Here is a 24,931-nt window from a genome sequence, read left to right as displayed (position 1 = left end):
TTAGTTGGTCTAAATCATTATCTGGCCCGTGCACACCTGACGTTTTCCTTCTGCTTTGAAAACCTGCAGCTTGTAAGTGATCAGAAATTGTGTTGCAGCTCAGCGCGCTCCGGCGTGAGGCGCTGCTTTAGAGAACCATTCCATGAGGATAAATCATAACCTGCATGATTTCTCTGTCACTCATTCGCATCTTAAATTAGACTTCATTGATGCGTGGAGAGAGCCTTCATTGTGAGTAGTGCACAGACCGGGGGTGGGGGTGTGTGTGTGTGTGTGTGTGGGGGGGGGGCTGTTTTTGGTTGGGGAAATAAATGACAGAAAAGTACGAGGTGGTATTTGACGTTCTGATTGGTGTGTGAAGAGCATGAAAGGAAATCATGAACATTCATCATCAGTGCCGACCCAACAGAATCACGGGTATGAGGTCTGATCCGGTCCCAGAATAATCCAACACACACACACACACACACACACACACAGGATGTAGATTAAATGTCTTGTATTTAGCTCTCTCTTCAGTTCGGGGTAACGTGTGTGTGTGTGTGTCAGCAAGCGCGCGGGGGGGTCAGGGTGCTGGAGGGGGGACCCTCTGAATGCAGTCCGTCGAGGCTGCGCAGCGAGCCGGGCCGTGGTCGGGTCGAGCCCCCCGTACCAAACGGATCTGTCCAACACACGAGTACAAATAAAGTTTGTTTCACTTTTTAAGCGAGACTTAAATCAAAAGTAGAAAGAAATCCCAAAAGTCGTCCCTTTGTGAGGGGCGGGGTCTGTTCTTGTGTCTTTTGTAATGGCACTAAAAAGTCGGCTCAGAGACGCTGGACAGCCGTCCCCCGGCGGCTGAGGCGTCAGTTCAGCGAGAGCCGTCTCCCAGATGATTGACGCCGCCTGAGGATGAGGAGCGGCGGCGGTGGCGCTGAAGTTACAGCATGTCGTCGTGAACCGGGTCGTCGTCGTAATCTCTGTGGTGATCGAAGTCTGGACTGTGATTGGCCGTCGTGACCAGCGAGAGGGGTCCGTGGTGGTCCTCGGGGTCCAGCGGTTCCTCCTTGACGCTGATGTGATGCCTGGAGAGGAGAGAGAGTTTTCAGAGTCTCAGCGTGAACTTCTGAGGCGGTCTCAGCCACAGGAACACAGTGGCACCTGTGCTGGTTCTGTTTATAGAGGAGGAGGCAGGTGAACAAAAACACACGTCTGAGTCTGAGAGGGAGCCTTGCTGTTGCTCGTGATAATCTCTGCTTCCTTTTGAGGTTTTCCAATCCTGAAAAAGCTGCGGGCTTTTTATTTTCATGGCAACTGACAACAGGGTATTCACTTAGAATTGATAAACGAGGAAGATTAACAACGTGAGACGAGGAGAAGAGCGAATGGACTCCGCGGAGCGAGCGGGCTGCTGTTGTCAGCCTCCTGGTGGCGGAGGATCAGTGGCGCACCGTGTGTTCCCCTTCCTGCTCGTTAACATGCACAACCTGCGAGGCGGGTCTCCAGAGGACGACCCCGAGCCGGCTCCTATCATTAATCAACTTCAGGCAAACACAGCAACCAGACACCGGCGTGCTCGCTTTAAACTCAGAATTAATGCACGTTTTCAACGGAGTGTCAATAAGAGGAGGAAAGCGCTGGCAGCAAAGGCGCGCGAGGAGAGCGGCAGCGGCACAACACCCCGATAAGAAGCAGAGCCCTTATGAGAATAATAACGCTGTCACTTGTAAACAAGGCAAAAACATGAGGCGCCCCCTCCTCCCCCGCGCACAGCCTGGGCAAAAGAGACACTAAAGAGATGAGATCTGCCAAATTTCTCATTACAGAAACAGAGCAGGAATAAAGCACAGAGGAGGAGGAGGAGGAGGAGGAGGAGAGCAGCTGCTCTAACCTGCGGTGCCAGGCTGCTGTAGAGGAGGCAGAGCGGTGTCAGGACCAGGCGCCCAGCTCATCTACTACAACAAGGGACGACCGGCACACTCCCGCTACCCTCCACCACTATTGTGACGGAGGCACTCGTATGCAAATGAGCTGACATGTTTGGGTGTAGATTATAAGAAGGAGTAAAGTCAGCTTCTCTATCATTTTTCACATCAAAGTAACTCTGCACGTGCAGGGCAGACATGCTGCTGCTAACTAACCTTCTCTGGATACCTGGTTTCCAGGAGAGCAGCTCCGGTTTACGGCAGCTGCTCCATGTGGAAACAAGCTGGCGACCCGTGTGACAGAGGCAGGGGCCGAAGCAGCAGGGGGTGATCAGGATCCTGAGCTGGTAGAACGAGCCTGAAGTGAGCGGCCTCTAGGCCAGCACGCCCATCCTGCCTCTGCCTTTCCTGCTCCACAGCCACGCTGGCAGCCATGTTCTCAGTCATGACGCACGGCGCTTCTCTGTTTGGCCAGAAGCTGATTACACCACCTTTCCTCTTTTTTCATTTACATTTTTTTTGTTTTAAGGTAGAGTCTTCCCTGCAGCTCTTCCACGCGAGGAGGCCATCGCTGGCTCTCCCCGCGCGGCTCGTCGGAGGTCTGCCCCCACATCTGGAAGCGATGCAGCGTGTGCGATATTATTTTAGGCTTCAAACAACTTAGCGGACGCTCCTATACAACAAGTGAACGGGGAGCTGTGGTTTCCAGGCCCGCCACAACTTTCCAACAAGACGATGCTGGATGATGTTCTCCAGACTAATCCTGCGTTTGTGTTGTTTTTCTTTCGGGGGCTCGCGGGCGTTCCCGAATGTGCTGCAGCTCGTGTTGCGCCGCCTCGGAGCCGGCGGCTCTGTCACTCTGCCTTCTGAGATTCAGTAAATATTTTAACAAACCGGAATGCTGATTATGGCGAGGCTCCGACACGTGAAGCAGAGTTCATAAACTTGCTGGCAGAATAACACGGGGGCTCCTGCCTGCTGCGACTATGGGAGGAGGAGTTTCCTGCCTCAGCACTGACCCTGACCTGACACTCCATCTTCCCGCTCCCTTTTACTCATCGCCATTCTGACGGCCTTTCTGCCTGGGCTGATGCCACAGATCAGATCCTCCTGAAGCACTCTGGGAGGAAACCGCTTAGGCTCTTGTAGATGAAGCAGCAGCGTCTTTCTACCCGTGACAGAAAACGTGTGCGCCACTCACATAGCTGGCAGGGGCGAGCGTCCCGGGCTGCTGTCACTCCCGTTGCTGTTTCCATGGTCCATCGCTCCATTCATCTCCTCTCGGATGGCGTTGGCCAGGGTGCTGAGCGTGGGACTTCCGATGGAAGCAGTAGTGTATAGAGGTATGTTGTTTTCTGCCATTGAAGCCTGAAAAGCAAAAACCCGAAGCACTGAGTGTGAAACGGAAGAAAGTTGTCGGCGTGTTCTCAGCTGCCCATCAGTCTTCAAAGACCAGGAGAGAGAGAGAGAGAGAGAGAGAGGGGCAGCTGAAGATGAAGCCAGGTGTTATTTTTACCTGGAAGGCAGCAGAGAGAGCAGGACCATAGCCCAGGCTCGCTTGGATGTTCTTCACCAGGGCTGGACTTCTGCAAACACAACAATTAAGTTACACCCACAGACCGGTGCCTCACCTAGCATTCACACAGGATCGGGTTTCATAAAAGGAAATCGATGCACTTTGAACTAAACACATTTACTGGTGTAGTAATGTGGAGATTAAGGCCGCGCCTCTAAGATGTTCAATCACTCTACAAACCCACACAGCTGTTGTCAGGAGGAAGAACAGGGGGGTGGAGGTGTGAAAGCATGATGGACGGGGAGCTTAACACAAAAAGCATGCAGGGGGAGATGGGTGGGGGTGCAGGCGGAGGTGCTTACTGTAGCTGGTCAAAGCGCTCATCGGCGGCGTTTTTCCGAGGGCGGCCTCGCTGTACATGTCGGCCGCGCTTAAACTCCTCATCATCAACGGTCCAAAAGGACCCAAACTCATCCTCTACTCTCATAAAGCACTTATGCAGGGAAAGGTTGGTGCGAACGGCACCCTGGGAAAGCGGGGAGGGGGGGCAGCCAGATGCAGATGCAGTGATCAGCAGACAGACAGACAGACAGGGGGTGGGGGTGGGGGGTGGGGGGGGGGGGGGGGGAGAGGGTCAACATGAAAATAAGCCATTATGGGTTATGGGGGGGGGGGGGGGGGGAGCAAGCAGACATCATGGCACAAACACAATGGAGTGGAGCAGCAGCAGCAGCGGCGGCGGCAGCTTCTTCCCATCAGCCAGCGGAGACAGACACTCAGACGTACCCGCTGATCTTTTGAGGCCGTCTCTTTTGGAACTCTATTTCGTCGACTGTCCACACCGCACCTTTTACGTTTTCTACTCGCACAAAACACTTGTGAAGACTAAGATTATGTCGGACTGCATTCTGCAGTTGGCGTGAAGACAAAGAGAGAAGAGAGGTTGCTATCAGTACAGGAAGCACGTGGTCACGAGAAAGAAGACAAACGCCATCAGGAGTCTGCAACCTGTGGCTCTGGGGCCACGAGGGGCTCTTCAGCTGTTCAACGGGGGCGTGGCCCCGGACGACGTCTCTAGTTAAGCTGACCACCAGCAACATTTTAAAGTTCAGCCATGCTACGGTCAGTTTCTACGGACTAAGTAGTACCAGTCGGACACAAAACACTACAACCTGCAGTTAAACACACACACACACACACACACACACACACACACACACACACACACACACACACACACACACACACACACACACACACACACACACACACACACACACACACACACACACACACACACACACACACACACACACACACACACACACACACACACACACACAGATAAGTAGAAACAGGAAGTGTTGCACAGCTTCACATTAATCTGAAGGACGAGGCAGACCTCTGGTCTGTATGAGTGATATTTAGCGGGACACGGTGGTTGCAGACCCCTGCACTGGACGAAAACATCAAAAACTCTTGAAAACTCCAACAGGTGGTGAATATTTACTGGCTTCCGTGGAAATAAAACATCACATCTCATTTCATGTCATCTCTTTTGAACAGAATCTGATAAGAAACACAAATATAATCAGCGAGCAGAACGAGAGCTTTTTGGTTTTAAGGTTGAATTTGAAAACAGAAATGAAGGCACGAGAGGAGGCCGTCATAAATCATCCTTTCATTATTGTAAGAGCAGGAGAGTGGGAGAGGAGCCCGGTGTTTAGAACACCAGCGTGCCCCTATGGAGGAGCTGTCAGCACGTCTGGGAGCAGGGTGGCGATGCTGGGTGTGTGTGTGTGTGTGTGTGTGTGTGTGTGTGTGTGCGTGCCACCCACCAACAGAACATCCCCACAAACTAGCAGGAGACGGCGTTTTCTACTCCTCTCTTTTGATGTTTACAAAAACAAACTCCTGCCTGTCCTGGTTTGTGTTTTTATACAAACTCTCGTTTTACTCCGCACGACTTCAACAAAACACCTCCGTTATCTTCCAGAGCATCAGAAAAAAGAACCACAGAAACCGGTTACCTTCCATGTTGCTGCGTTGCGCCTAAAATATGCAAACATTCGTGTGAACCAGTTGTAGATTTCGTTTAGTGTTAGCTGCTTTTCTGGAGACTCGAGGATGGCCTGGATGACAGAAACAAACATTTACACTTTTGCCCGCTGCACGGTGATTAATAATTGACACGAGTAAGTAGGTCTGTGTGAGCTCCCCTGAGACAAACACACAATGCCGGCCTACTCCGCCTGCAGAAGTGGGAAGCACTTTTAATTCAAAATGGCAGATCTGAATACATTTTCCTTTGTGGGTGTAAATGAAGGGCAAGCAAAAACATTTCTCAGGCAGATTACAGGCCGGCAATTATGGACGGCTCAGATTAATTCCTGAGATCCCAGATTACTGCGGTCAGGCGATAATTGACTGGCCATCTTAAAACAGGTTCATCCCTACTGTTGTGTGAAATGAATTCTGTAGCAATCGCAGTGAGCGAAACGCCTAATCAGACCCGTTTGGAGGCCTGAACGCCTTCCTGCACCCATCCGAACACGGATTATAAACCGTTCTGTTAAACGTGCTCAAAAACAAGAAAGGGAGCAGAGGGGCTCCTCACCTGTCTTATTAGTGAGGCGTATGTGAACGGCGGCCTGACGTCTGCGTTCATGTAAAACTCTTTGTTCTGACTGATATCTGCAGACAGGAAACAAACAAAAACAAACAACCTGTCAGTGACGGCAGCAGCTGCCTGTTTGCTGGTAGGAGTCTGTGCTGCAGGTGGAGGTTACCTGGAGAGATGGGCATGCTGTACTTTTCTGAGTAGCGCCGTCGAATGGGGCCCACGCCGTGGAGGCTGTTGGCGGTGATGACGGAGTGGGTCTGGGACAGGGGCGTGAGCGGTGCTGTGGGGGTGGTGGGGGTCTGCGGGAGGCTCAGAGGAGGGGACGCCTCCGGGACCGACTTGGACAATGTGACGTTGGACACGAGGTTGAGCTGAGGAGGAACCAGTCAGAGGGTTAGTTCTCTGATCACATTTTAAACATATTATAGATGATTTATTTTGTCTCACATATATACGACGTAAGTCCTAGTATGGAGAGTTTTTGCTGTTTTATTTTTTTTAGAAAACATTTGTGGTCCTCTAACTCACGACTGCTGTGTACTAAAGCAGTTACAGCTCTGCACATAGAAGCTTTTATATTTTACATTATTTAGCCAAATGATTAATCAGAATGGGCCACCATCAGACCCTAAAACCACAGCCGGTGTAACTTTGATGAGTCATGCTTTAACGGGCAACACTCGTCTTTAGACGAGTGTTATTCCTCCATCCCAGCCGGCTGGCTTGGTTCCTGTTTCTCTCCGAGGCCTCGGTACACACACACACACACACACACACACACACACACACACACACACACACAGTCCCACTACCGTGGGCTGAAGAAAGACAGAGGGGTGTTGTGTTTAAAATGGTTCTCCCCTACCGCCGCGGAGCCGCGCTCCCATTAAAGAAGCCAGTCTGGACTAATTACACGCTGAAACTGTTGTGAGGACCCTAATTAGAGGTGATCTGGGGATTAACTACTCTGCCTGCTGACCCCATCATTGGGGTCACGATGGCCAGTGTAAGGACGGACCTACAGACAGCACTTTGAAGAGAGTCTTTGGTTTTGGCGCGGAAGTCCGTGAGCGGGGAGCGCTCGGGTCGGCGAAGGCGAGAGAAGGACTTAAGAAATAATGGCTACAAGGTAAACTAATTATGACGAGTGCTCCGAAGGTACAGCGTGGCTCCCGGCAGCCGCGGCAGCTCTGAGCCAAGCGCCAAGCCTCCACACTGGAGCGGCAGTCAAGTGGAAAATTCCAGCCTGACCCCGGTGCTCCGGCTATTAATTGGCAGGAAAACTAATGACACAAATACATATTCCAGCAAACTTGTTCTAATTGCTAATTTGCTGAACGAGGCCAGTTTCCAAATTAAACACGACTTCAGAGTGAGAGGAGAAAAGGGGTAAAAGACGGGGAGGGACTTAAACATCGCATGTTGGTGAGCAGGGATCAGATGTCGGGGTTTTTAGGGACCAGAATCTACGTAATTTTATTTTCTTTTACAGAATTTCTATCACAGCAGCAGCAATCCTCTCTCTCACAACCAGTCCATGTTGTTTAGTAACTCTCCACTTGTGACAGACACGGGCACGTCCTCACACGGCCGTTTACACTTTGGAGGCTGAACTCGTCTCTTTGGCAGAGTTTGCCCAAATCATTTGGACTTCTGCAGAGATGCACTCTGCATCGTCGCCCAAAGCAGCAGGAGACGTGCTATTCTAAAGAAAACAAATTACACGTGCATGTTTCTGACACAATGCTAGGGAGTGAATGAGGCTGCCATGTTGACTTCTCTTCCTGCGGATTAGCGGGCTTTGTTTCATGTTTCATCCGTATTCCCTGGCCGTAAACACAGCGAGGCTCCGACAATGGCCCAGACAGGCTGGTAATAGCCTTGCCTTTGTCTGCCTCACCGTTTGGGCTCACTGCAGTTCGCAGACAAAATGAGACTTCACACTGAAATTAATTAAATGGTAATTGGTGATCTAATTATACTGGCTTTGACTCGCAAGCTGCTAAAGAAAATAAACAAAAAGTCCCTCCTTAATTATGTATGGAGCAAAAGGTCAGATCTCTGACAAGAATGCTTAGTGACACTGTGTGCAGACACACACACACACACACACACACACACACACACATACACATACACACACACACACACACAGAAACACGCATCACTAATGTGGTGCATTTTGTTTTCATCTTGCCCCGCCCCCGACTGGCTCAGAGAGAGGGAAGAAGCTGTTTATTTATGAAGGTGTGTTTAATTCACCTGAGCTGCTTCTTGTTCTACATCCCAGGATGAGAGCGCGGCAGCACCGGAGCTCTCAGAGCACCTCTGTTCCAGGTCGTCTCCGACTCAGGAGGATGATTTTATTCTGCCTACTTCTGATGCAATCTCCTCAACGCCTCAACGGGACTGTGGGCCCTGACCTCCACTCACCCAGACAATCTCAGACATTTTCATCACAGCCAACTGCAGCGGGCTAAACTGCCCTGGAGAATGGGAGTCTATTTATTAGAATAAAAATCCCAGCTCGCCCCCTTGAGAGCGTTAACGCTGAGCCCTGACACAGCCATTCTCGTGAGCCCAGGGGAGAGAGCAGAGCTAGCAAACTCAAGATGCTATCTGCCGCCCCGACCACTTTTCATATACAAATGTCCCCGTGTCAGAGCCCTCGTTCTGCGCTCTAATCTACACAATCAGAGTGTGTGACACGGGCGCACTTTTAACACGCAGCTTATTGTCATTCAGCATCTCCAGGCGCTTTCTGTTGACTGGCTGCGCTGAGCGCACACGCAGCCTCTGGGTGTCAATAGCCTCCTCCGACTGTAAATAAATGATCCAAACAGCGCAGGGACAAGACTCCTGCATGTATATTGTCCATTTATGTGTGTGTGTGATTTTACATTAATGCCCTGCAGTAAAATCGTATCTGTTCATTTGGCTGTCTGAATGAACTGTCACACTGACTGAAATATGACGGCGAGGTCGAGTCTTAAACACAACCACACGGAGCAGGCGTTTAGGTGCTCCTGTAGACAACAGGGACCACACCGAGTTTGTGTTTTTAACGAAACCCGCATTTCTATTTCAGAAACAAACAGAAAAAAATACATACTTACATTCAGCTCGTGTTTTTATGTTTTATTCTGAGCTGTCGTCACCCTCTTCCTACGATATGTTTGTGCATCCTGTTTTTATTTTTTTTTAGGTTCGTGCAAGTTATTGGCAGAACGAGGGCAAAACACACAGTTGGTGTTTTATTTTTTAACTATTTTCATGACGATGCTCTGTGGGATGGTCTCCAAAGATATTTCTCCAGATGCTTCCATAGAAGCTCTTCTTCCCAACTGAAGGAGAAACCTTACCAATCATTCATGATTTCAGTATTAATTAACTTTTCCAGCCCTAGCAGGTTTGGAGTGAGTCCAAAAGATAATAAATTCTAACACAGTTTCAGTTTCTACCGGTGTGAAAAATAAATTTCAGTTCAGCTAAACTAATCTCATCAACGTTAATGATCCTGGCACCGATTCTAAACTCATCGGGTAAAAAAGTGATTGTAAGCAAAAATGATTATGAGATTTAAACGAGCCGATCCCTAACTTGTGGACAGAAACATTTATATTGATCAGACATGATTATTATAGCAATTATAATAAATCAGCTGTATTTAAACCAGCCACCTTATTCACTAAATAATTACAATAATTATTATATTCAGTTTCTCATTTATCAAAGACATTGATATATTTATGAGTTTAATTGGACACTTTTTATTTTTATTACAATAATGTTTTATGTTGACCTTGTTGGGTAGAAAAAATCTTTAATTTACTCAAATTTAAAGTGCGATGTGTCTTATTATTTTTACATATTTTTGTTGTCTTTTCTGATTTTTCCCCTTTTGCTGAAACAGACTCAGGTTCTCTGAGGCAGAGACGGCGGCCATTACAGCGTGTGCATCCAGTTCATCACAGACACCAAATTGAATCTCAGATGTCAGCAGATGTGGTCCAAACTATATTTACTGCGTCCCTCAAGAGAACAGCTGTTTTTATTTAGCAGATAAATAAGAAGATGAAGGAAGGGATTAATGAATACATGTGTGCCAATTAAGACAAACAAAAGGATGGGTGGAGGAACGAGAGAGAGAGCGAGAGAGAGAGATGAACGACAGGGCTGCTGCTCACCGGCTGCGGGGTGGCTTTGGGCTCCGTGGACTTGACATGAAGATGCGTCATCATAGCTTGGAGACGCTCTTTGTCTTTTGCTAGCTATAATGAGAAAGAAGGAAAAAAATGCTCTTTATGATACATGCCACCCACCCACCCACACACACACACACACACACACACACACACACACACACACAAAATCTGATATATTAATTTTTTGAGGAATATTAAGTTATTTGTTGTTAAAAGGAGTACGTAAGTGTTCAGCTGAGTGTTTCTAACTTGTAAGGAGACGGTTTCCTGTCTACCTGTCTAAAGTCGCAGCCGTCTTGGCTGCCAGCTTGAATTATGGTGACAAGCTGCATGCAGAGGAAGTGTGTGTGTCTGGTAAAGCCTCCCCAATCCCTCTGGATGATAAACCACCAGAGCAGAAACAACAAGACGCAGTAACGGTGTAACGTCGGAGCGGCTAAAATCTCACTGTTTAAGGTGAACTTCCTGCAAACTGTAACGCTTTTATTTTCTTTTATCAGTTATTTTAAGTCGTTTAGACACGGGCGTGTGAAGCATGAAATCAGGACTTCATCCCTTCCTGTTTTCACTTTGCGACTGTCGCAGCAGGATAGGTGGGCCAGGTCAGCTAAAGATCTATTTGAACCTATTTTTCAACACTTTTATTAATAATAAACACATGCAAATGTATTTTAACTCATTAACGTATTAAAAGTAGCCCTGCTAGAATAACCCTTCTGTTGCTCTAGCTCACTAAACGCCGCCCGCCCGTCCTCGCTGTGCTGCAGAGTCATTTCACAGAGTGTTTTATCGGCAGAGCCAAACAGTTAAAAGTCATAAATAACTTTAAAACCCAGTAAAATTCAAAATGTAATTATCTTCTCTACTTAGCCCCGGGCCGTTCATATATCTTTTCCTGTCTGTCATGCATACGTAACACATTTTTAATGACTGGTTACTAGCAAACGTGCAAAATTATTTCATTCTGCAGAACCCCTCTTCTCCCTTCCTCTTTGTGTGTGTGTGTGCGTGTGTGGGTGTGTGTGTGCGTGGGTGTGTGTGTGAGCCCCGTGGCTGATATCAGACGGACGGACGGACGGGGGTGGGGAGGGGTTAAGGAGACTCTGAGGAAGTGTCAAAGGAAGACGTGTAAATATTTGGACCAAAACAAGCGCGGGGACAATACCTGCAGCTCCAGCTGCTGCACGACCTGCATCTGCACTCGACACTGGGCCGTGCTCCTGTCGTCCAGGGCGTGCTCGTTGTTCAGATGCCTGGAAATCAAACAAAAAAACTAAATAACAGAGTCCACTTCAGGCATCGCTGCTGCAGATATTTCATGATGAGGACGAGCGCTCCCACAGCTCACTGATAAAACCCACAGGAGGACAAACACACACACCACTCCCCCGACTTTGCTCCTTTTTCTGGTTTGTGTGTTGTTAATTTCATCATCAAAATTAAAGGAACTCCACTAGAGCCAAGCTGAGACGTAGAGGACAACAGGACACGGAGATGGGATCTGTCACCAGCTTGAATTATGGATATAATTACGCACGATTATTTTATTCAGGAAAGATGTTCTCTTTTTGGTTTCTAACTAATCTAAAGTAGCTGGCCGGGTAGCAGAGCGGGGTTTCTCCCTGTGATTTATAGAAAATGGTGGAGATAAGGTTCACGAGTGAAGGAAATATGATTGGAGGAATTTTATCAGCTGCTGCTTGAATTACTGTTTGAAAATGCTTATGCAGAGGCATTTCATTAATCATTTAATCATAATCCGAGCAGGATGTTTGAACTGATTTCACAAATACCCTTTCATTTCACTACTTCATTATGCTCGCTAATGGATCCAATATATTATATATATCATAAATTATATCACATCTGCAGTGACCATGTAGGTCACTGTCACCAGGCGCGCGCGCGCGTGTGTGTGTGTGTGTGTGTGTGCAGATGAGAGGAAAGCGTCTGCTTCTTCATACACACCTTTTTCTGCCATTTGCTGCAAATCAGAAATGGCCAGCGTGGACCTGCGACGGCGCGGTGGCAGCCATGACTTTATGATGGCCCGATAAATTTGATGCCGCTGCTTTATGTTCAGACAACACACTCGTGCATTAAACGCCACATTTACACTCGGAAATGTGAAAGGGAGGAAAAAAATGACAGAGCTTGCTTGAAAAGCGAAGGCTCCTGTTTGACCGCGGCTCGTCTAACCTTGAGGTGAATGATTTAAATCTTTATGGGAAACATTTTCGGTCAAGTCTCCCTTTTGTGTTTTCACAAGGCGCGCTTCAAAATGTCGGCGCCACACATTCGCCGCTTGAAGTTAATTATTGCAGCAAAAAAAAAAAAAGAGGCAGAAATGAAAGCGCGGCCCTTCGCTGAAATCAATTCTCTGGGCTTTCTATTGTTCAAATCAAATAAACGCCCATTTAATTAAGTGAGTCGGAAAATGAAGCCGGTAAACATTTCAGGACATCTTACTAAATTTCAAAGAGGAAAATAATAGGTAAAGACGTTTCAACTTCCATTTAACCCGCCCAGACGGATTTTCTACGAAGGACGGCCTACGTGAGCAGCTTCGGAATACCTCTGCCCGCACCAGACGTGTGCCCTGCTCCTTTTCATCCTTTGTTACATTCCACTTTATTTCTTCTAATGACATGGAGAGTCACAGTGCATAATTAATAGGAAATGAAATATTCAAATGGCCCTAATGCAGCCTTGAGAGGAGCGTCTGGACACGGGAGCAGAGGAAACGGGGGAACTGACGCCGAGAGAGGCTACGAACGTTGGCTTGTGTCACTTTCTGGACTTCAAATGAAGCCACTTTTAAAAGCTCTCCGGCAGGATGACAGGCGCTAATGCAAATTACCACAATAAAACACCTTAAACAGACACTCACCAGTCCTTCTGCCTGGACGTTTTTTATTATTTTTCCTTCTCGTTCTGATTGTTGGAGTTAAGGACACAGTGTAAGGGTTTATCTTCCTCTCTGCTGGGATTAAAACGCACACATCCGCACGTTTAACTGGGTTTATGTGACGTTTTTAGCTGGTTGTGCTGATGGGAGAGAGCTGCTCTGGTGCAGCACTAGAGGGCACTGCAGTGACTCGCTGGCTCTGACCTCTGCCTGGACGAGGGAGCCAGAGGTCTTGACCCCGTGAAAATACCCCCCCCCCCCTCCCCGCCCCATCCCCCCACCCCCCGTGAACCCACCCTGCCCCATCCATCAGCGGACCCAAAAACAAGGAACCGGGTTTGGTGTTTTGTATTTATCATGAGAGTCTGTGTAGGTACGTCGTGTTTTCTTTCAAAGATAAAATAAATACACAGGCGGTTTAAAACAACACTTCATTCCAGCGTCGGTTGTTGCTGTTGGCGTGTGCAACAGAAATCTGTTAGACATTAGAGTCCTCCTCACCTTTCTGTCTCCCTGGTACACAGGACACTGTGTTCTGCTGACTACACACACACACACACACACACACGCACGCACGCACGCACGCACGCACGCACACACACACACACACACATGCGCGCTGTAATGTCTGATGTGCTCCTTGTTTTTATTTTGGAATCCCGTCGGAGGCCTGCAGTATCAGTGGGTGGGTTTCATGTGGAAGTGCTTAAGGTTTGGAGAGTTAACACCTTGGTGAGCTGCTCACACTCTCACCTGCCGCTGAACAAAGGCAGCTTTGTGGAGACTCTCCTCGAATGTTTTCTTAACATGTTCCAAGCAGTTTGAGCAGGAAACTAAAGTAAACAAGATGTTGCCACGATAAAAACACTTGTAAAAACAGAGCTGAGTGCACTTCGAGACTTTTGTTTTTCAGCCCGAGCTCCACCGGGCACACGGACTTTAACTCTCCTCTGTTCTATAAACAAAAGGGTGAGGCGACGTCAGAACACAATAAATAGTGATAGATTTAAGCAGGCGCGCCCAAATCTAAAGAATGCACGTCTCTGTGTGAATACGTGTGTGGTTTAATAACTGCGTGTAAAAGGACGGTTGCCTTTAAGAATACGCTCTTTTATTTGAACAAAAACACTCGCTGGGCTGCGACTACTTAAGATAACAAACAGTAAGTAAATCTGCTAATTTTCTTTCAAATCAGGCTAAATTGGTCTGTACACCAGCAACGATCACCGTCCAAAGAGAAATGACCTGATGTTCTGACGTCAACAAATTAAGAGACTTAGTGAAAAAACACAAGGAAATTAGCACACATGTCACAATTCGTTCACAGTTGGGACAAACGTGAAACATTGACCAATCCCCACAGAAATTCTGCATTTTTACTAACTAGAGTACACTGGTTTTAGTTAGCGTGGTGGCACCTTCTGCATGCAGGAGGACATCAGGAGGATCCCTCGTGCGTGAACACTGATGTTCACGATTTCAACACCAAAACGGTAAAGTTCTATAACTCACACAACAATATTAGTTATGTTTAGTCAATGTTCTCATGCTTTTGTCCAAAGCCACGTACGGAGGAGCACTGTGGGCCCGTTTCCACTGTTGGAACTTCAGGGTGATTGTTCCGAACTTCCCGGCATCCCTGTGTCTCCACTTCAGCGGGCCGGCCCAAAGGAGCGTTTTCTGGGCCATTTCAGGAACAAATGGGAGTTCCAGATCAGGGGTAGGTACCCAGAATGGCCCGGTAGAGTTGATGGGTGGGACTTGTGATTAACTCACACTGACTGGTTGTAACTCAGTAGGAAATTACATCAGCAGATGCCACCTCTCTGTTCATTGAGCTCCACTGGCTACCGCTAGCAGCACGCATCAAATTCAAATTGCTAACACTAGCATACAAAGTCCGAGATGGTACGGCTCCCATCTACCTGAATCCTCTTGCAAAGGCTTGAGTCTCCGCCCGGCCGCTCCGGTCATCACAGGATCGTCGGCTAGCAGTGTCTACACCACGCTCAGGACAATCTAGACTCTTCTCATGCATCGTTCCACAAATGTGGAATGACCTACCAAGCACTACCAGAACAGGGGCTTCCTTTTCAATTTTCAAGAAACTCCTGAAGACCCTGCTCTTCAGAGAGCACCTTCTTAACTAGCACCCTCCCTGCACCTGTCCCCCCTCTCTACTGTCCACTCCTTGTTCCCTCCTCTCCATGACTGATGTCAAGTTGTTGTTATTGTTGTTGTTGTTAGTCTGAAGGACAACATGCCGATTATCACTTGTAAGTCGCTTTGGACAAAAGCGTCTGCTAAATACATAACAAACTACCGGAATTTGTCAAATTTGAAGAGTTGCAGAAAAAATTCCCACCAAAGAAAGAGTTGCTGGTGAAGCAGAATAGAGGGAAAAGGAAATAAGCAACATTTGCGCTGTTTTGAAATAGTCGTTTACAAACAGTGGAAAATGTGGCGGAAACCCCCCACAGCTCCCTAAGTCACAGGGCACCATCGCAAACACACTTTTACATCACACTGCTGCTCTCCGGAACGGATTCAATGATGCCGTACGTTGACAGAATATTAATATCTGTGGACGCCTTCTGGCACTGACCAGTGACATCACTTACTGCTGAGCCAGTGGCGACTCGCGAGCAGCTGAAATCTTAGTAAAGTCCTGAAAGGGTCTGGGACGACTGAGCCATCCCATCTAAATGTTTCCTCTCCCAGAAGTTTCCAACAACTCATGTATTGGAAACACGGCTATAGAGACGCCTCACAAATGTTTTAAGACACTTAAGTACTCTTTCTGCTGCTTTGTCACCAACAGTTGCGGCCCAGTAAGACTCTGGCTTTAACAACAAAAAGAGTGAAAACTCCCAGCAGCCTTTGAGGCAGGGCCTCCAGCTCCGTTCCGAGTGTTTGCTTTAGAATAATGGAATTGTGTCATATCACGTTTAAAGTTGTGCTAATCCGGGGTGACGGTGAGCCCTTGATCTGCTACCACAACACAGATGTTTCCATCCTCTCCGTAACCATGGCGCTGGTATGTGTTGGATTACCTAGAGCACACCGGGTTGATTAGTAAACCAGAGCTGTGGCTCTAACCAGAGAATAAAACAATAAAACGTGCCAGACTGCACAGAGTTACCCCGCAAAGAGGTTTGACAGCGGCTGATGCCGATATGTGGAAATGTTATAGAAGACGAAAACCATGAAACACGAGGTAAAACGGGAAGCACTCTGCCTGTCCAGTGACAAGGGCAAACACGCCGGGCTGCCACAGATAAACATCCTACCGTTGTTTGTTTGGGAAAAACGGCCCCCGTCACCATGGGAACTGCACTTATCACAGGAATTTGAGGCCCATGCAGTTCCCAGAAGGAGACCCCACCACAGTGCCCTTTTCAAGAGGGGGCTGACCCAGGCTCGGGAATAACAACCAGCTGCACCTGTGGTGCATCTGTGTTGGCAGGGGTCACAAAACATGCAATCGACCCAAAAGGAGGACAAACTGTGACAGAACCGTACACCCGGCAAGGACTTTCACTCACTTGAGGAATGAATGGAAATCATCGAACACGGCCTCACATCCAGGCCACTTGCAGACGCCGTGGCCGTAGAGCGGGTGACTGTTAGGGGAAGGCTCGTCCAGCGTCGACCTGGAAGGGAGATTCAAAGAGAAAGTTAGAATCTGTACCGTGGTGGGAGACAACGGGTCCCTGTGCTGATCCGTGGGCTCCCTGTGAGAGCAGTATTGTGTTTTCACGTAGAAATATTGACTACTAATTGATCTGTGAACTCTGGGCTTTGTGGAGTCAGTTTACCTGTGTGATCATCGCTTGCTCTAGTCTTAAATGAGGGAACTCTTGTTGTGAAAGCCAAACCAAATCAATACGTAATTATTTAGCAGCACTGAGCCGTGCTGGAATTCACTTTGATCAAGATGGCAGGGTGGTGGTGGTGGTGGTGGTGGTGGTGGTGGGGGGGGGGGGGGCTCTGAGAGTTTTCACCACTGCCCGCTGCATCACATCCCACAGCCCACCTGGAGGAGCCTGTAACACAATCTGAAAGCCCCACTTTCACACTGAGCAGAAACTGTAAACATCCCCGCCTGGTATCAATTTATCTCCTGACCAATTCATGTCACCAGGGGCTGACAAGAATGCATCTATGGGGAGCGTATGGCTCGGTACAATCAGTCTAAATAGCAGGAACATCCCTGAAAAACAAACTTTACAACATCTTCCATATGGCGAGAGGCGCAGAACCACAGCTAACCACAATCAGAGCCGAGACAGAGCAGCCTGTGTGGAGGCTGTGTCTGCTAAGAAAGCTAGACAGGCAGCCATATGGACACAGGCACTATACAAGGCACAACTTTCACATACAAGAGCCTGGGGGACTGGCCTATATTGCTACCACCTGTGCTTCTGGCGGCTTGCGAGCACAAAGCTGCTGCCTCTCCTGCAGCGTGAGCCCTGCGCTCTCCGACAGTGGGACAGATAAGGAGATTCATTGCACAACAAACTGTTGTGTTCCCACCAGAGGATACCTCCAGCCTCCAAAATCTCATTCATATGCATGCATTCAATACAAAATTATGTCCATTTGTGCCGTAACACTCCACGGGATTACTTTTAGGACAAAATCCATTTGGTGTCATTTAAAAATGGATCTAAAAACAAATGAGTAAAAAATGAAATTCACCACAGAGCACCGCTTTCACGGGATTGAACAAGCCGACGTTCAGATTAAAATCTCATTGTTATCAATGTTAGTAAAGCTGAACATCAAGCAGAAAATTTTAAAGGTCAGTGCGGGTTTCCTTGTGTTATAATTGCTCGCTTAAGAGTTCGTATTGTTCATAACACGTGATAATTGCATTGCAATTAGGAAGCAGTCGAGCATTCATGAATGCAGTTAGCAGATTTTTTCTCCCTCTTTCAAAAATCTGATTTTTTTCTTCAATTATGAATTATGCATTCACATTAAGACCTCTGTTTTGATACAGCTAATAAATAGATGGCAGCCGACCAATTATAATGAGTTTTTAACAAGGAAACGTGTGGACTGGCGAAGGTGACGATGGGTTTTAATTTAAAGAGATGTCCTTTTTCCTAACTCTTTACAAGGAGGCTTGTTTGTTAATTCTGTATTAAAATGATATTGAAATGTGGAGTGTGCTGGGAATCAGTGAACATGAGTACTGTGAGGAGCTGACGGCTGAAGAGCTCCTTAAACTGTGGTAAACGACTGAATTTATACCAAATGAGCTACATCAGTGAAAAAGGAGACAGGTGAAGACTTCGTAGGGCGTCTCCCTTTTCAGGACATTAAGTTTTTCTTGTATATGTAAAAGCTGTGGTCAGAATCAAGGTTAAAGTTAAAGTCCCATATTTGTCACACACACTCTGTCAGCGGTGAGCTGCGGACACGGCCACGCTCTGGAACTATTTGGTGGTTTAACCCCCCGATCCAACCCCTTAGAGCCGGGTGTCAAGCAGGGAGGCATTGGGTCCCACTTTTAAAGTCTGACCCAACCGGGTCTACCACTAGGCCACTGAGCTGGTTGGGTGTGACCTGGGCTGACGCTAGAGCTGGTTGTTTAAACAAAAACAAAAAAAATAATCTTTTCGTATTTTTATAGTTGGAAAACTAACTCAGTACCATGAGTTACAACAAATAAACCTCTCTTCCTGAATGACCCCCTGTCTGTTGGGTTTGGAGTTTCTGTAAAGGATCACAGTGTAGGGAGACAGTGTAATAAAGACCACTGGATTTGTCTCCTTTCTGCAGACACCTTAAACAACAGTGCATGTTTGTAAACACTAATTAATGATCTTTTCTGTTAAAAGCAAGGACGGCTGGTGACATTTTTTTTGGTGGGGAACAAGTCATTTTTCAGATGCGTTAGCCACATTACCATTCTTATGCATCACGCAACTTGAGCCCAATGGACACGGTACCAGGTCCACAAGCACTTCCAGCAAAAAGTTGTTCCAAAAAACATGCTTCATATTCACCAATATATGCAAACCTAAATGCTAGAATCCACATTTTCTACCTCAAAAACACCCAATCGCATTAGACCGCTAAATGAAATGCAAAACAAAACAATTTCATGAAGTCAAAAGCGTAAATTCAGTTTCACCTTTGCTGGTTTGTGGCCACAATAATCTGTTATAGGTAGCGATGGGTACCGAATTCGGTACTTTTTAAGGTACCGACCGAATTCCATAGTACCGACTGAGCACCGATTCATGCAATTGAAACGGTACCTCGTTTCGGTACCCGTCCTTCATAACGAGAACTTGCCTAGACAGCTGCGCATGCACAAGAGCGTTATGTCGTCGGTCGCTGCGAGCCAGTTGTAAACAGAGCAGCATGGTAGAAAGAACGCACGCTAAAGCTTGGGTCCACTTCACTAAATGTGATGGGTAACTGGGTGATGATGAAACCAGCGACAACGATGTAAGTGAGACATCCTCATCTTAATCTGTTCTGGTAGGTAAATAAAATGTTTAAGATAACGTTAGCTTGATATGTTAGCCTCCGTTCCGCTAATGGTGCGTTCGCTTTCTCCTCAGAACTCCAAATTTCCAACTAGAAGAACATGAACACGCTCTAAAGTTTGGCTTCACTTTACTAAATGCAACGGGTGATTGGGTGAAGATGAAACCAGTGACGATCTAAGTGTGAGGTATCATCATTTTAATCTGCTCCAGCAGGTAAATAAACTGTTTAAGATAACGTAGCTTGATATGTTAGCTTCCATTGCCACCATTGTTATCATCTAATGGTGCGTTTGCTTTCTCCTTGGAAATTCTAACTTCCCAGTAGGAAATATCAAATTAAAAAGGACGGCAAAAGGAATGAAGATACACAGTAAATTTAGTTCACAGTAAAGATGTTTGCTTCAGTTTAATTATCAGCTTATAAAACTACAACGACGATGTTAAAATACAAACAGTTGTATGTTATTTATCGTAATATTTATCAAATATGGTTATATATTGAGAAAAATATATATTTAATTATAAAAGAGAATTAAAATATTAAACACTCAAAAGTATTTAAAATTAGTACCGTTAAGTACCGGTATCGATTCCTAGGTACCGGGAATTAGTACCGAATCGATTCAAATGTCAAAGGTACCCATCCCTAGTTATAGGAAAAATAATCCACTTGGATCTTGTAATCCAATGTCCCAATGTCCCACTGAGCTGATTCCTGACTGTTTTTGGCTTTTTTATTGCCTGGCAATACTGGTACAAGACCAGAAAACCCAAATCTGTGTGAAACGGACTAAAATGCTACACTGTTATTTGTTATTGGCGTTTCAGTGGTGAACACAGAACCGGCTCTGGTTTAGGACTGGAAGCAGTTTGGAGGAAACCCGTTATTGTCAGGTGGGGAGGGGGAGGAACACTCTAATGATCGTGTAACAGCCGTGAGAACACCTTGTCATCAGCTTTTCTTAAAGGAGTGATACCATTAAGGGCCATAAAGAGCTGGTCAGATGGAGAGGGAACCTTCCAGGTGTTTTACTGGAGACACACAGGAGCGACTGCAGATGAATCTGACGGCTGCTCGCCCGTTGTTTTCAAGCTCACTTACTTTGATGGGATGCTTTGGGCCATAAACAAGTCAAGAGCTGTGGCATCCCGTTCTGATGGACTCAATCTATCAGAAAAAGTGGGAAGATTGATGCTCATCATGCTAGGTCAGCGTCTAGCTCAGTGTTGAGGTTTATTCCCTCATGTTCCCCCTCTCCGTCTTTGACTAGCTCCATCCCCCGTTAACACTCTGGATCTTTCCTGGATCCTCTCCTACTCCTGCATGCTTTACCCTAAATGAATTAATTAGCTTTTTTTTTTTGTGGAACACAAATGAAAACCAAGAGAGAGATGGGAGAGCTGTGCCAAATCTGATTATTTATCTCCTTAACAGATTGCTGTGTTACAGTCCCTGAGCTGCTGTTACTGATGGTTGTTGGGAAGTAAAGTGGGCCAAGTGCTTTGTGAGGACCCCCCCCCCCCCCCCCCTTACAGAGCTGATGCAGCTCTGTGTTGGGAATTTGTGTCAGATACAGATCAGGCACATTTGATTTAAATAAGCAAATCGCTGAATAAAGATGACCCGCCTCACTGGGGTATATCTCTATCTGAGCATTGCTTTTCATCAACACGGCCCGACAGATAGCGCGAGTGAGACTCTGGTCATTCCAGGGATGTTACTGAGACAAACAGAAATCCCAGCCTGCCTCACCGGAGTGTTCTTAGCAACAACTAAAAGCAGGGACGCACGCCTGATCTTCGGTGTGTCAAGCCGGCAGTGATTGAATTTCTCCTCCTTCCTTAAGACGGAAGTGCAAAGCCAGAGAGTGATTCTTGTGGATGCACTTAAGGTTTTAGTTGCAGGCGTCGTCGTGCCTGGGCAGATTTTATATGACACATGAAACTAACTACATGGTACTTAGGACCCGCTGTAAACCAATCTGAAGCCAGTCAGGAAAACAGGCCCATCTGCAGAGAGGCTTGTTCCAGTTGCACGACAAAAGGACGTGCTAAACCGCATCAATTAAAAGTTCATTAAGTTCAGCGCTGGGAGGATGAGTGGATGCTCGCTATTTACGCCCGGGCCGGCCCAGCCCATTATCTTCAACCCGATTATTCAAATCCCTGGATTATAACACAGACGTTTTCTTAGAGCACTGCTCAGAATGATCACGCCTACTTCTGTTTTTCTTTCAGTGGAGTCTCTGATTAGAATCACGTCTGCATCACCAGAAGAGGGAAACGCCTCTGAAAGTTGTGTGATTTATGTGTAACAAAAATTAACAGAAGGAAGGAAGTCGCGTGAATCTAAAAGAGCACCATTCAGCACTTGATAGGGATGCTTCGTACTCACTGTGTATCAGCACTGGCTCTTCGTAATTGCGCGTCTGAAAGTCTGTGAAGGTAATCCGCCTCCTCCAACAGATGGGGCGAATGAGAATCACCTGCTCAGTTTTCTGACAGACAGAAGAAACTCGGAGAATATTCAGACCGAGGCTGCCTTCCTCACTTAAGCCTGTGCTAAACTGCTGCTGACATCTTTTTTAATCTCTGACAGTCCACACGAGGCCGAGCGGCTGCCAGCTTCTGCATGACGTCTTCTCAGATGTTTCATGGAGGCTTCAGCTCGAGCTGGCTGCTGCCACTGATGCTCATCTTGTTGTCTTGTTTGCGATGATGTGATGGAGCAAGCCAGTCAATACCCTCCCCAGTGGTATGTCAGAAACCAGACATTTAGCTAGATGCTGAATGAAGAATGAGTAGTCTGAGTTTTAATGCATCCTGCTGTTGGAGCTGTACCTTTAAAACACTCTGAACCAACGCAGGTAGAAGGACTTCAAATAAAAGCCATTTGCAAAGAGACGCCGATTTTCATATTCTCTTTCACCCTCAGATAAACCAGAGAACATCCTCCCGATGCCACGACCCCCCGTCCCTCTCTCCACCAGCAGCCCCCTCTTCACCTCCAGAGGCCTGCTGATTTACTTTGCTAAACATGATTTCATCGGCATGGCTTTCATACCGACACGTAGGTTTTGATCACTGAAACACAAGTCAGATGTTACGCAGTGAGCTCATGGTGCCTGGAGGCTCGCAGTTCAAAGATCAGCTTTTGTGCAAGAAAACAAGCAAATGTGTAAGATGCCAAATTAAATCCTTCCTTAAACACACACACACACACACACACACATACTGCTCTGCCTTACACAGATGACTCATCTATGTTTTGAAAACATGATATAACCAGTATTTGTTTTTCTTTTGCGTTAGAACGGCTCTCTGTTCTTGTTATGCCTCTCTCCTAAACCAGATTTGGATTCCTCAGGTCAACAAATTCCACGCATCTCAGAAAATGTTTTGACGGAGGAAACTAAATGCAAACAGTTCAGGAAATGCCGCTTCGATAAAACTATACCTCAGCCAGCAGTTCCTTTAAGCTACAATGATGTCATTTCATCACTGTGTACGTTTACCCAGATCCTGCTATTGCCCCAACATGCTCACGCCAAATCCCCAGGCGCATCCAAAATAAATCATATCAATCATAAAACCTAACTCTCAACGTTCATTTAAAGGTGATCTGATGTTTTGGTACATTCTTGTGCACTGTTGCAGGATCTTCCGCGATTGAAATCTTAGTTGAATATTTGGGAAATGTACCGAGTTGTGGCCGTGTTTGTGTTTTGTGAGGTTTGATAGCTGTGGTTTCCATCTCAAACTACAGTTTAAAGCAGAGGTACGGCTCATGGTTAGACGGATGTTAGCCACTACCAGTTGTAACTTTATTTTTTTGTTTTCTCAGCTCAATGGGCTGTTGCAGCCATCTTGATTTAGATTGAATCCAAACTTTAATGAGCTGTGGACAATGAAGTTTAATTAACATCCATGCAGTTGCTCATGACATATTCTGCCAACAGACAGAAAGGGTGGACTCAAATGGTTTAAGCAATTAAACAACAGTGTTTATGTTTATTTATTTAGCAGACGCTTTTATCCAAAGCGACATACAATTTATAACCTATAGGGCGTGTTGTGATCTGTGGGGGAAACCGGAGTACCCGGAGGAAACCCACGCAACTCCACGCAGAAAGGCCACAGCCGAGTTTCGAACCTGCAACCTTGCTAATAACTGCGGCACCATGCAGCAAAATTCACTCATTCATTCAGTTAATCCACATGTGGTCTCCAGTATAAAGTAATGCCTTGTGAATCGTTTTCTGCGGAAAAAGAGCGCTCGTGTTTTAGGGGGTTGGAGTTTGCTGAAAGAGCGGGGGAAAATGTCGATATCTGGAGTCTTTCTCATTAACTCTTTCACGGCCATTGACGACAAAAGTCGTCACTTTAAATCTAACCGTTCAATGCCAATGGCAAATTAAGTCGTCATTGGCATTTTTTTTACGGTGTTGGTGTCGGAACGAGCCCCCGCACTGTGAGAACAAACATCCCAGCTGTAAAGCCGATCTTCATCCGCGTACATCACACGTCACGTGATCAGGAAGCAGAACATCCATGTGTTAGGAGATCGTTTTGGGCGGCTGCTGTAAAATGAGTGAGGCGCGAACCTGAAAAGCTTCTGCCGATCACAGTTTGACAACGGATTATGAAAGAACGGATAACGCCCGAAACGCACAGATTCTTCCTGGTGTAAGAGGTGAGTCTCCTCTTTTAGTTTTGGCATTGACATCATCCTAGCGCAAAACGTTCTGTGACTCTTAAAACAACAGTAAAAACGCTGGCAGTGAAGGGCTTTCCGATCAAGAAACGGCTGGCAGTTAATGAGTTAAAATATGTGAAAATCTCACCTCTGATTGGCTAAAAGCAGCATGACTCTTCCACTGCCTTCGTTCACTTTTTTTTCTTGGTTAAAAACTGCAACGCTGATGTTTTAGCTCCACAAGTAACACAACCCTGAATGGGTTGTGCCATGTTGGAGAGTTGCTAACGCTAATGGTTACTAACCCAGATGCTCTGCTTTTTCCTGGATGCTAAAACAACAACAGCCTTCCTCAACAGTCACAAGACAAGATGGGTGAGTCCATGAATGCTAATCTCTCATGTGATGTCGACGAGACTATCTTTTTCTTACCCAAGCATTTCCTCCTCTCTTTCCTCTCTGCGGCCAATGCAAGCGACAGGGTTGAAGAAAATGTTCCCATTCAGCAAGCATGTGCAGCAACACATTTTATAATTTCCACACCACATGAGATTTTAGCTCCATATTTTC

General features: G+C 46.6%; 1 protein-coding gene across 28 annotated transcripts in view; it reads right to left on the bottom strand.

Annotated features, from left to right (window-relative positions):
* The window catches only part of foxp1b (forkhead box P1b), a 243,519-nt gene that overhangs the window by 1,219 nt on the left and 217,369 nt on the right, over positions 1-24,931 (bottom strand). For 23 of the 28 annotated variants that reach the window (XM_070549199.1, XM_054748493.2, XM_070549203.1 and 20 more), the window contains 10 exons: positions 16,702-16,809; positions 11,414-11,501; positions 10,231-10,314; positions 6,210-6,414; positions 6,038-6,114; positions 5,451-5,552; positions 3,783-3,946; positions 3,421-3,490; positions 3,106-3,272; positions 1-1,064 (listed from right to left, as the gene is read on the bottom strand). The exon at positions 1-1,064 is cut by the window's left edge and continues 1,219 nt beyond it. In XM_070549199.1, the coding sequence (XP_070405300.1) occupies positions 920-1,064; positions 3,106-3,272; positions 3,421-3,490; positions 3,783-3,946; positions 5,451-5,552; positions 6,038-6,114; positions 6,210-6,414; positions 10,231-10,314; positions 11,414-11,501; positions 16,702-16,809 (1,210 nt within the window). In that variant the 3' untranslated portion in view covers positions 1-919. Of the gene's footprint in view, positions 1,065-3,105; positions 3,273-3,420; positions 3,491-3,782; positions 3,947-4,206; positions 4,329-5,450; positions 5,553-6,037; positions 6,115-6,209; positions 6,415-10,230; positions 10,315-11,413; positions 11,502-16,701; positions 16,810-24,931 lie in introns of all 28 variants that reach the window. The other 5 variants (XM_070549200.1, XM_070549209.1, XM_070549205.1 and 2 more) reach the window with 1 other exon arrangement.

Source organism: Nothobranchius furzeri, chromosome 3, assembly GCF_043380555.1.
Source record: "Nothobranchius furzeri strain GRZ-AD chromosome 3, NfurGRZ-RIMD1, whole genome shotgun sequence".
Lineage (NCBI taxonomy): Eukaryota > Metazoa > Chordata > Actinopteri > Cyprinodontiformes > Nothobranchiidae > Nothobranchius > Nothobranchius furzeri.
The sequence above is the reverse complement of the archived record's forward strand: the minus strand, read 5'-3'. Positions and strand labels throughout refer to the sequence as shown.